The sequence below is a fragment of the Protopterus annectens genome, chromosome 4.part1, assembly GCF_019279795.1.
Source record: "Protopterus annectens isolate FY-2018-M chromosome 4.part1, PAN1.0, whole genome shotgun sequence".
Classification (NCBI taxonomy): Eukaryota; Metazoa; Chordata; order Ceratodontiformes; family Protopteridae; genus Protopterus; species Protopterus annectens.
The window spans coordinates 151,978,341-151,992,006 of NC_056734.1; the positions used below are offsets into that span (position 1 = coordinate 151,978,341).

Sequence of the window (13,666 nt, forward strand, 5' to 3'; positions counted from 1 at the left end):
CTTGTACCTTTAAATTTCTTATTCTTTCTTTTACTTCTTCTATCCATTTAACATCTTGGTATGTTCCACAGGATCTTCATAGATACTTCTCCAAAATGTATCTACTTCCTCATTTTTTGGCGGTCTATCAGTTCCTTTTACGTTATTTCCCAGTTCTCGATAAAACTTTTTTGGGTCATCAGTGAATTGCTTATTTTCTGCTTTTTCGTTTTATTTATCTTTGTATCTTCTTAGTCTTTTTGCCTGTTTTGAAATTTTTAGTTTGTTATCTCCAATAGTGCATAATAGATCCTGGTCTGTTCTAATACTGTGCATTGCTTTTATCATATCTATCTTTCTTAGTATTTTTGTTGATCTGTTCCCTCTTCTGTAATCTTCTAACAATGACACTTCTTGTCTTAGCTGCTTTAGAGTTTTCTCTATTTGATATTTCCATGATGGTATTCGTTTTCGCCCCCCTTTTCCCTCGCTACCTATGTTCCTGTGGTAGAATTTTATCAGTTATTAATTTAGCAGCACAGTAATATATTGTTTACTTCTGTTATATCGCATGGATCTCTATGGACAGTCCTAATTACTGTGTTCATTTGTTTTATCAAGCTTCTGACTTTTGGGGTTTTATTAACCTTCTGCAGTCTATTTCTCTCATTGATCATATATCTGTCTTTGTCTATTAAATCAAGCATGTCTATTAAATCAAGCAACTCTTCTCTTAACTCCTTTTCTTCCATACTAAAGACACATCCCTTGTTTTCCATTTCCTGTGGGCATTCTATAGAAAGTTCTATAACATCTTGTGGCACATTTTCTTCAATTTCACTCTGTGTCATCTGTTGTTTTGTCATGTGGAAACTCACTGGCCTATCACTCCTCAACACTGACTGCATCAGAGTTTCCACAGTTTCCTGTTCTTTTCCTTCCTGGCTAGCTTCAAGTGAACTTTTATACTGGTTTCCTGTGGAAGGCTCCAAAATATCTTGATATGGCACCTGACCTGTTGCTTCCTGTTCCACTGGTTTCCCCTTTTTTGGCCCAATTTATTTCCCAGTTCTCTATAAAACTTTTTTGGGTCATCAATAAATTGTTTAGTTTGTGCTTTTCCCTTATATTTGTCTTCGTATCTTCTAAATCTTTCTGCCTGTTTTGAAATTTTTAGTTTGTTATCTCCAATAGTGCATAATAGATCCTGGTCTGTTCTAATACTGTGCATTGCTTTTATCACATCTATCTTTCTTAGTATTTTTGTTGATCTGTTCCCTCTTCTGTAATCTTCTAACAATGACACTTCTTGTCTTAGCTGCTTTATAGTTTTCTCTGTTCGAAATTTCCATGATGGTATTCACGTTTGCCCCCTCTTTTCCCTCGCTACCCTGTATTCCTGTGGTAGAACTTTATCAGTTATTAATTTAGCAGCACAGTAATATATTCTGTTTACTTCTGTTATATCCCAGTATGTCTAGCCTGATGGTAGTTCAGGTGGCACTAATCAGAAAGAGTATGGGAATTTTCCATGGAAACTAGTTACATTTTCCTTAATCAGTATAAATTCTAACTTGCGACTCCCTTGAAAAGAGGCCATCAGTCTAGTGGGTCTAACCAAGTCAACAAACGGTAAATAAAATAAATAACTAAATATTCTGCATTGTTTATGAACTAACATGAACAGAGATGATAAAATATGCAGCTCAGAATATGTTTAAAAGAACTGAAATTTCATACCCCAATAAATCTGACAAAGATGCAGTGAAAATAGTAAAATCTCATTGAGATGTAGTTAATGACAGAACTGTGCAAAACAGCTGAGTAAACTCAGTATGGAAAACTTTGGTGAGATACTAACAATCAGAATTTTCTTTACATAGTAGGCTCTCATATAGTCAAAGTAAGACTACTGAGTAAAGCAAATTATAGCTGTATAGAAGCAGTTTTTGTTTGTATAGTAATGAAGTAACGTAGGAAGCTAAAAAGAAAGTACATATTTAGCAGCATCAAACCTTGATGGTAGCCCCTTGGCCAAATGGTAGTCCAAAGCATATAGAGTTGAACTGTATTTTTTATTACCGGGGGCCAGTGCTGTGGCATACAGGGATACTGCCCTGCCTATGGCCTAGGCTACCCAGGTCTAATTAGTGTCTCTTGCATCTGAGGTGCTGGCAGAGAGGAATTGTGGTCCTAATCCTGAAGGGAGGGTGTTTGTTGATTGTGCTGCCTAAGAGGCAGCATAGTCCAGTGAGAAAAGTGCCCCTGTGATGTTAGTCAGTGAACGTGCAGGGGGCGGGCAGAGTATAATAAAGAAAAAATTCCACGAATGGAATGTAAATGACTGAGATTCCATGACACCCATAGGTTCCATGATCAGAACCAGCAGATACAGAGTAGGTCCAGGGGGTTAGCAGTAGCTGGTAGACCTGGCTTGGACGTGAGGCATGGAGTAGCAGTGTCATCAAGATGATGCAGGGCAGACCAAAAAAACATATATTTCATTATTGTAATGTAGAATTACCCATGGTGCACCTGACATTCCAGAATATGTCATGAAAATGGTGAAAAGAAATGTAAGAAGCAAGGCTCTGTAGGCCATTCTGTAGAGAGCAGTTAACATGTCCAGCTATAGGGATGGTCCCCCCAAATAAGGAGAAATGCAGCTACACTTAGACCATAGAACTGTTAGCTGAAAACCCGATTCAAAAATACGGGCCTGCAAACACACTACTCCATCAATGGTGAGCATTCTACACACAACCTATAAACTGCAAATAGATGCTTCAACAGCCATGCTTCATAAACAAGGCACACTTGTATAATACACATGCATGCTCAGTCAGTCATAGCCGTCAGGCTATAAATTTTATAGACTTTTTTAGAAATTATGCCATCGGAAGCTGTGGCTCATGCTGTGTTTGTCCCTAGAATTAATGAGGGTGGGAACTTTGGAAACCCTCCTAGAAGTATTGTAATTGTTTTAAATTTTGGACACATTTGAGATATGTCTGTTTGCTACAGTAACAGTGGTTAGTAGTTACTGTAATTATAGTTATGGTTGTTTGTGTTACAGTAAAATCTATTCACTTTGGAGTGTAAGTGGAAGTATTAATTTGCAATTTGTTTATTTTCCCCTTACAAGATTTTACTCTGTAATTATTTTTCTGTGGTTAAAGATGGAATTTTGCTTAAATGTTGCAATGGCAACCCATGGACTGTAGAGTGACTTAGATGTTCCACTAAAGCACTCCTTTAATTATATTTTGTTTTTGTCCTATTCGATTATGCATTCTGTTTTAAAAGTGCGCAAGTGGCATTCAGTTACTGGGGAGGGTGATCTGAACTTTGTAATTTTTTTCTAATAAAAAACACTTTTCTGGTCTCTCTGCAACTTAAAAAGTATGCTAGTTGAATAAAGCTTATGGCCATAATGGCAAGTTAGGTAAAAAAAAAAATGTAAATTCTAAATTAAGAAACATTAATGTTTCCGGAGTGAAAACAAACTATCCATACCTCTTAACCTCTCAGCACAAGAATAATGGGGGGGGGGGGGCAGGCCCAAAAATAGGGAAAGATTTTAAATATTGCTCCTATATACTTAGAAAGTTGCTAGAATGACAGATTTTGCATCATTATGTATTTTCTGAAGGATATGAAGTCTGAAACTAAAACGTCTGTCATTATTTACTGACTTCAATCCTCAGTGATTTGCCAGAAAACCACAAATTTTGTGAAGAACAGACTACAGATAAGATGCAAAAAATCTAGACAGTTGAGAGGTATGAAATAATCTACTATATTGTTTTTATAAGATGTGACACCTCCAAAATCCCCATAGCATTCTGCTTTTCCATTACATTATTAAATGTCACAGAGTGAGAACAGCCTGCCTTTGTTTGGATATAATAAAAAAAAAATCCTTTTTAAGTGAATGAGTAAGTAAAATTAGGAAGTAAAATACATTATTTCTAAACAGAAGAGATATTAAGTACAGATGATATATGTAAGGCCCTCATACCCTTTAATTTACATATAGTATTAAAGTTTTAGACTTCCTGAACTTTTATTTTTGTGCACTTACAAGGTCTGCATCCAAGTGGTACTTATACTTTGGTCAAAGTAGGGGGTGGTGGTGGTAGGGAGGTGTCAGTTTTATATTCATGGCCTTTATACCTTCCTCTGCTTGTGATATTTGCATTCATTCCAGCATGCTGCCATCTGCTCATTACACATTAATAACCATGAATTGCTTAAAACTGAAGCTTGACTGAATACTTGCTCAATGTGATTGCTTTTCTCTGCATCCTAGGTTCAGATGGCACATCTTGTACCCTTAAAACCCCACGGCACTTCAATGTCAGGTTCACAATCATTGCATGAACAGTCTGCAAAAGGAATGTCTGGTTTCCAGGAAGGTTTGGTTTCACATCGTCCTGAGATGCCACGGCAAAATTCTGATCCAACTTCAGAAACTCCTCCTCTTCCACCTCGGATTGGGAGCAGAGAGGAGAAATTTGATAGGAGTTCCTGGTTAAGACAGGAGGAAGACGTACCTCCTAAGGTATATTATGCATGCATACCTACATAAATTCTATTTATGAAGTGTTCAGTGGGAAATTAGCATTTTTTTGTTAACTAGGCAAACCCAGTAGGCATGCCTGCCTCTTTTCAGGGTGACCTGGGATTTCCTGGCAACTTGTCAGCCTTGTTAACATAGTAGAATAACTGCATGCCATTTTAAGAAGAAAAAAGCTATATCATCATTATTTATGTTTCACTGTTCACATTATATGTACATAGGCATTCCTGAAGGTAATCTACTGCAATATGCTGTTTGATAGACAACATCCAGCCTTTCGTACAACTCTATATCAATCTCTTTTCTTACAGAATTCTTCTGGAACTCTGCATTGAACACATGCGCTGTTCTCACAGCCTTTGTAGTACTGGATGATTGGCATTCCTTTGTTATTCCTTAACATAAATCTGAAAATCATTTTCCAGGCTGTTGTCTTAGAAGTCTTGTTATCATATGGGATTGCAGAGTATTGTTCACTCCTTCCAAAATTCCCCTTCCCTCGTTTGGGTGCTTCCGGTTTCTAAGGGGCCGAAACTTTATATACATGTGGCAAGAACACAATGAATCATAACAGATTTCAAGAAAGAATAAAGGGACACATGGCAGCATGATAAAAGTAGAACGAGGGGGTAAGAAGGAATGGCATGACTTGTTACCTCAAAAATGAGCTTGGCAATTAGGGCCCAATGTTAACATGTTGAGAAACAGACCCATTGCATAAGAAGATTGTTTTTTTCTGATAGTCTTCACTTCCAGCAAAGTGCAGGCTACCCTGGAATTAACTTGCTCAGGTTCACCAGTATTTAGTGTCAGTAGTGAACAGCACATGCTGTACCATCGCATTGATTGCATTATAACAGCTAATCGACCTGAGTGAATCACAAACCTCATCCACTGAAAGTTAGGCATACTACCAAGAAACTCTGTATCTGAACTGTTCACCAAATCCTGATTCATTCCAAAATATATTTATATAGCTTTCCCAATCTATGACTAGCTAATTCTACAAGGGAAGGTTTGTTGTGCTGTTACAACATTTGCAGACAAACTAGATCTCTGGTCCAGCTACTTGCAGAGACCAGTGTTCTGAAATCAGTTGGGGTGCATCTGAGGGAACCTTCCAGTACATGTGTCTGTAGGGGATATTGAATGATTGCTCGTAAGTGAATTAGTGAAAATGTTAAAAGTGAAAATGGACTTGAAAAGGGACGGTTGGCATAATGCTTAAGGTGTTTACATTTCAGACAGAAGGTGCAGAGTTTGATTCTCACATGGGGTAATTGGCTAGGCTTAAAATGGCCCACAAGGCAGTAAGCCTAGTACTAATCTATGAACCTATGAATCTGCTTTGTAGTATCTGTTAATTTCAGGGGTCCAGGGAACTAAATAGTGTGGGAAGAAATAGCCAGGGAATTGTTATGACTAGGCTTGTATAGGCCCCAGGGCCGATAGCCTAGTACCAACCTATGGAATACAGGTGCCAAAAATTAGCTAATGTGTTAACTTTTCTAAGAAATATAAAACTGTTTTACTTTATAATAATTGAGTATAATGCCCTGTTTGGTGTGTACCTCTCCAGACATCTGAACCAATTGGAAAGGCTACAGAAATACCTCACAAAGAGAATCCATGGTCCGCAACACCTGTCCTTTTTGGACAGGCTCAAATCACGATCACTCTACTCGGTATCGTACAGACTGCTCCGGGGTGATCTATGTCTCAGAGCCTGCCCTACTAGTGATGCTTCATATCCGCAAGACTAACTCCTAGTGCATTACTCACTCAAAAGGCCTGAATCTAATATGTGACATCAACAAAACCTGCTGGACAGACAGGTTTCTCTCCCCGAGGCTGCCCTGTCTCTGGAATAGACTTCCCATACATGTTAAACAGAGCACCTCATTGACCGTCTTCATGCTCAACCTTGATGAGTGGATTGGAAACCACAAATTCATCCCAGGGTTCCACCTGTGTCCCTCATTGACAGGGGCAAGAGGTGCTGATTGAGGTTTCTTTTTTGGGGATAAACTCTTGACTAAACTTGTAAGGGACCCAGGGCCATTAGCCTAGTAACTTCCTATGATCCTATAACACAAACCTTAACTGAAAGAAATTGCAGTATGGTCAGCTGTACCACAGCCCCATGCTTAAATACTGTCTTCAAGGGTATATAATGTCAGAGAAAGTAGAAAAGTTGGTTTTCCTTTTAAAATCAACATGTTCTTTTACTTCAGGTTGGTGTGACCTCAGAGTTCATCTGTTTAAAATTTGGAAGTATTGGGTCAAACGTGTCACACTGGGCAGTACAACAAGAGTCGCAGCAAAAAGTAATTATTTAAGCAAGTAATATTGCCTGACAGGGTGGTAGCATCAAGCTTCACTACCTATGTAAAGTCCATTATTTCCTTGTAACTCCCATCTAGGAGGTCATTATTGCACCTTGACAATTGATATTAATATACATAATTTGGTGTGGGGGGGTGTAAAGTACTTCTCCTACTGTCTTAGAAGTGGTGAAGGTTATGTAATTGATGTTGGAAGTAGTATTTTATATCCAAAATATAAGTTACATAAGTATTTAATAATATCTACACACACACACACACACACACACACACACACACACACACACACACACACACACACACACACACACACACACACACACACACACACACACACACACACTCAAACACAGTGTGTTTGTGTATGTAGTATATCTATCCGGGTCTACTTTGTTTCACTGAAAATCATTTCACTGGAATTTCATTTTCATTTCACCCTGACCACTTCTCTGAAAACTCAAATTACTGAAAACTCATTTCACTGAACTGCAGTTAGTATATATGGTACTGTGTAGAGTACTGCAAGGCAAGTCAAAGGTATATGCCCTTTCCCCATTGTAGTAAGATCCTGGAGTTAGTATATATAGTTCAGGGGGCATGTGGGGGGCACAGCCCCCACATTGGGGGTTGTGGGAACATAGCCCCCCACTTAGTTTGAGTACATATTGTCTTCTGGAGAGAGTTAGTGGTATTGCAACTATGTATGTCTATTGTTTAAAACACTGTTTTGAAGTTTTTGGTAAAATATAAAACAAACAAGGTGGGGGCTATGCCATGCACCCCCCCCCCAGTGTGGGGGGCTGTGCCCCCACACCCTCCCTAACTATATATACTAACACCAGGATCACACTACAGTGAGGAAAAGGGTGTATACCTTTTACTTGCCTTACAGTACTCTACACAGTGCCATATATGCTCAGTGAAATGAGTTTCAGTGAAATGAGTTTTCAGTAATATGTGTTTTCAGCAATGCGGTCGGGGTGAAATGAAAGTCAGTGAAATGAGATGCAATGAAACAAAGTAGACCAAGATATATATATATATATATATATATATATATATATATATATATATATATATATATATATATATGTGTGTGTGTGTGTGTGTGTGTATATATATATATATATATATATATATATATATATATATATATATATATTACAGACAGACAACAAAAAGTAGTACTGAGGAAATGTAGTTTTCCAGGATTAAGAGTCGTAAACACTGTCCTTAAGGAAGAACAAACCAAAAAGTAGGGGAAACCAGTTGTACAGGAACAATAATAGCATATGACGTGCTCAAACTTTTGTCATAAATACTAATGTAAGATCAGTGTTAAAGATCACTTTGCATTCTTATTAAAAACAAGAAAACAGGATTCGAGCTGGTACTACTTGTTTAACTCACTGTTTATTAAGTAAAAACAAAAGATGAGTGCTTTCACTTTTGTCAGAACTTCATCAGATCTAAGTTATACATATAAGTAACAAGTAATATGTACTTTTCAGTTTACCAAAAAAAGCCATGTAAGTTAGAATGAAGGCAATAATACATACACACACACACACACACACACACACACACACACACACACATACACATGCCAACTAGTTACAGTCATTTTTATTTACAGTGTACAAAGCAAATATCTGGTTGTGATCAGATGAATGAATAAATGTGAATCACCAGAAAAATATATATTATCCCATCGCTGTCAGTCACATGCAGTGCAAACCATTATAGTCCTCCTCCAGAAAGACAGCCATATTTGGACACCCACAAACACACAGACACGTAGCAACTTCAGTGTGTGTATACCACTCAAATGTCTGTTTTTGCTCAAATGAATGCATTAATGCATACATTCTAGTCATGTAATGTATTTCATCACACTGCCGCCAGATGCATAAGATGCAGATTATTACAACCCCTTCCCCAGATGTACTCATAATAAATACACACACATGCACATATACAACATATTGTAACTGTTGCTCCTGCAGTTGTATTTTTTTTCTCTCTAACTGCAGCTTTTACAAAAGCAGAACTGGAGCAGAAAGTGCAAAATGGAGAAATTTAAAAGGATACCACCTTCTCTGTTCACTTTGTGGTTAATGAGGGGAAAGGAAGTGACATCTGCAGTAAAAGGTTTTAGTTATGGCACATGGATTCTGTGCCATGAATAGAACCTTAGTATTTTTACTAGGCTGTCACAGTGCATTAATCCATCATTGTGAAATGTCAAACAGGCATTGGGGTTTGCTGATCCTCCAAGCCCATTCTCTAAGTTTTATATTATCTGTATAAATGTTTGCAGTTTAAACATGCACCAGTTTTTAACATTTCTAAATGTATGCTAGTATTAAAACACTGGTAATATAACTTCTATTTCTAAACATTGTTTTGGCATAACATATCATAGTTCAAAGTTACTGGTAAATGTTGAATGAATTATGACATGCTTGACACAAGATAATTCAACATTACTTTCATCATTATATAACACTTGATACCCTTTGCAAGTTCTAAGCCTTATTTACGCTATCCCATTTAAAATTGAGTGGAGTGTTTATAAAGAGGCAACATTTCAAACATATGTGCAGCCAGTTTGTAGAAGTAGAGAATCCTCCCACCCTAATATTACCCTACATGGTAATCACTTTTTCCTGATTGATAAATGAGAAAACTCACCAGATATTTCATCCCATCAAGAGCCATGTTGAGAACCATTTCAGAAATAGTCCTAACCTCACATGTAGTTAACAGGGTGTGATATGAGTGTGAGGAGTAGCCAGTCTTCTACCCATCAAACTAATATTAAATGCTAGGGTATAGGTTTACATATTCAAAATTTTCCAACCCCATACCTTGACTTAGAACATATTCTGACCTTTTTCATTCAGGGCTACTTTTCTTCCCACATGAGTTCAATAAAACAGCATTATACCACTGTGTTACTAGAAGTGTCATCAGACAAATGCCCAAAGTAATATGTTCTCAACTGTAAGGCCACACCTTAAGTACCATAAAAGGCTATGAAGGCTAGAGTCATTTGAATCCAAACTAACAACAGTCATTTTATTCAAGATCCAGTAGTTCAGCAGAATAAGCTTCCCCTTATTATCCCTAATATGAAATTTGAGATATTTCAGACTTGCATCAGCTAACCCAAACCAAATATGCCCTCCAATGATATGAAATTCAGCCTATCTGATTTGTTAGTGTTAATTTTGAGCTCGTTAGTTCAGTAAACTGCATTAATGTCTCACACGTTATCCTAGAATATTTCTTGGAGGTATCTCAGATCATTTCACACCGTGATCTACGTGAAGTTGAATGCTCCTCTAGAAGGACTATAAGAATATCTACTGTTCCTACCTGGAAGGTAGAGGTATGGATGTTGATAGCATAAAAACAAGTGGTGAGATGAGGAGACCCTACCATGATCCCTCAGTGATTTGTAATGAGTGATTAAATAGTAACTACCCTGGCTGAGGAGCTATGATGAAGGATTGATAATATTCTCCTGATTATGGTACCAAAGCCAGATTATTCTATGTCCAAAAATAGAAAGTCATTCTACATGATGACAAAGGCCTTCTAATCCATCAGTAAAGCTGTGGTTAAATGGAGAATAGTCTGAGAAAAACACGTAATAGTATCCGTCAGTTGCTAACTGTCTTCTGTCCCCCTATATTTCTTGTAGATATGGGGGAGCTATGGCATCATATCCACCTGAATCTTGTCTCACAAATTCCATCTCACCATTTAAAAGGAAGATTTAGTGGAAATTCTAACACAGGTCCTTATGTAACCTAGCTTTGGGGGGAAGGGTAATTATAATTTAGATGAGGCTAGCAATGTACTGTTTTCAAAAACAGTGTTATACATGCCGTTTTTGAGACTACCCAACAAGTTGGAAGCAAAGTTATAAAGATTGACTGGACTTCCATCACTGCCCAGAGATTTAATACCTTACAAGTTTGTTGTATGCGTGGAAACTTAACCTTGAGTTAAGAAAGCATCTAAAAACCTCCTATGCAGGAGAAGGAAATGTTCCTAAGAAATTTAAGAGCAAGGCTACATTTATCCTGAATCAAACAAACTCAAAGAGGAGACGGAGGGGTGTTTAGTGCAGTACTAAGAATAAAGGTGATTCTGAATGGACCACGGAGACAGTGGACTGACTACATCCCTTCATCTTGGAGATACAACTACTTTTTAAAAGTTTACTTTTAATATCCATAGTCTGGATAGGCTTACAGGTGGGAGATGCTCTCTGCCACCAAAGAGACTACACCTGAGATAACCTCAATTCATCTTCCATTTCCTTTACATTACATAACCAGTTATATTTCCCATGTCCATCAGTGGTGCTGCGCTGGCAAGGCAACCAACACCTAGAAATGTTCAGCAGTAAGTCTGCTGGATATCCTTCAGAATTATTAATCTAATAAAATGATCTGACCCAGTCGTGAACTTTGGCAGTTAAGGAACTTTTTTGGAAGAGAGGCCAAGTTACCATAATGCAGGCTCCCATTTCCTAATCTGATCTCCGTGTTATATTTAAGGAGATTGGCCGCCAGTACACGGATTCCAGGTTTTACTCTGTGAAACTAAACCAAGGAGGTTATATATAACAAATAAAAGATGTGTTCTGCTTTCATATAGGCTTGGGTGCAAGGTAATTAGATTTTTAACTCTAGCATACACGTGCCCACAAGATATTCACCATCCCAACATACAGAAATAAAAAGGCATTAATATGGGAGGACAACCTCTGTATTTCTTTTTGACTCCAGCAGCATGTCCCATTTCACATCCATGGCTGTCTGAAGTTACTTTTTAGATGTAGGTGTGGAGACTCTCCTTGTCAGACAGAGATTCTAGAAAAAAAAAAACATTCTCACTTAACTCATTCAAGCCATTAGTGCCTTTTATATATTCTTCCAGTTTACACCCATGGCTTCTTAAGGTTTTCAAATATTTTTTGTGTCTGTTATCTTTAACTAAGTGACTCACAAATTAATAACGGGTGGTATTAGAAAATGCAAGGTATAATTAACAAAATGTTACTAAAATTGTTAATCTGGATGTTCTGCTGTGGAGAAATTAATGACTAATTTCCACTTATTATTCATATTTTCATATTTCTGTTCATATGTTCATAAATGCAAGACTGACATGTAATTGAGGGTCTGTATTACTTCAGCAAAAAATGTATTCAGTGAATACATCTTCATCGCTCACCAGCCACCAAAATGAACTTCAGCAAACCACAGAATTTTTCCCACAGTTCAGAAACACTTGGCCATCCTCTCAACTTTGCCTTTTTCCCCACTGTAGTGTGATCTTGGAGTTGGTATATATAGTTAAGGGAGGTGTGGAGGGCACATCCCCCCCACTTGGGCAGATTTGATTTAGTGCCTTTTGTGTTCTGTACTTTTTGTGGGCTAGTGTTTCCAAACCGTGGGAAAAATTCCATAGTTCGCTAAAGTTAATTTCAGCGGCTGGTGAGCGATGAAGATGTATTCGGTGAATACGTCTTTCGCTGAAGTAATATAGACCTGTTATTGGGGGCATAATGTGAAATACCCTGGTTCGAGAAAGAAAAGTACATTGTCACTGTGCAATTGCATTACATTATAATGGAGATATTGGTAGTTATTTGCAAGTAATTATGAAAAATAAAGTATTTCCATATGTACTTATTTCTAAAACTGGGTGACTTACAAACTATTTAATGACATCAGTTGAAACCTTAGATGATCTTGAAGAAAACTGTCGTTGATGTTTTCACTCTAAACTGCGCATCTTGAGCAGCTAGGGAGATATTCAGGGTTATTTATACTGTTAATTATACAAATAAACATAATTATTCATATTTCTGTATATGTCTTAGCAAGAATTCACACAGAAAGGAATTTGTTGCTTTCATGTGAACACCTATATCTGGCTAACAAGTAGGTTGACAAAATACAGTTAGGCTGAAAAATTTCCAAGATATAATAATTTGTGAAACATTAGATAAAAATGTCATTTTGGTTTTGAAGTCATAATATGTAACATCTGTGACTGCACTGACTGTTATCAGTACAAAGAAGACCTTTTACTGATGACCTTGTTGTTTGTACTATTTTAATAACTTTTATTGTTCACAAAATATTTGCATTTTTTTATGTTATGTTATGTTTTGAAGTAAATTTCCCAGAAAATACTTTGGAATGTAACAATGTGTGTAGGCTACTGGAGGCCTGACATTCCACATCACATAGGTGTTAATGAGTCAATATGGAGCCTGGTCCGCATTTGGACCATAAGAAGGATCCATCGTGATTTTTCCCTGTAATTGAACAGAAAGCTGTAACCTACGTACAGCCAAGATAAGACCAAGTATTGCCCATGCTTTATCCAAAACCAGTTTTCATGAGTTTTCAGGTATCATTCTCTTGTTGCTGATATGACAGAAAGCGGCTGTAGTATTCATCCATTTTCATTTTAACTGCCAGAGGTTCTGTAACAATAGCATCTTGCAGAAGAGTTATATCTTCATGACATGGTCTCAGCTTGTTGAAAACAATTTTTATTTATTATTTTATTATTTATTTATTTTACATTTGTTGACCGGGCTGGTCTAGGTGGATATATTTCCATTTTCAGTAGAGGCCCGGGGAGAAAAGCTCCACAAATAAACCACACCAAACAGATTATTACAAAATTCAAGAAGGGTATAACAATATAAATTATGGTAGGCTAT

The 13,666-nt window shown here is 37.3% G+C and overlaps 1 protein-coding gene across 8 annotated transcripts in view; it reads left to right on the forward strand.

Annotated features, from left to right (window-relative positions):
• TNIK (TRAF2 and NCK interacting kinase) overlaps positions 1-13,666 on the forward strand; it is a 1,728,926-nt gene that overhangs the window by 1,477,007 nt on the left and 238,253 nt on the right. For 7 of the 8 annotated variants that reach the window (XM_044070048.1, XM_044070049.1, XM_044070050.1 and 4 more), the window contains one exon: positions 4,292-4,543. The exons of the other annotated variant lie outside the window; for it this stretch is intronic. In XM_044070048.1, the coding sequence (XP_043925983.1) occupies positions 4,292-4,543 (252 nt within the window). The remainder of the gene's footprint in view (positions 1-4,291; positions 4,544-13,666) is intronic. 8 annotated transcript variants of the gene reach the window in all.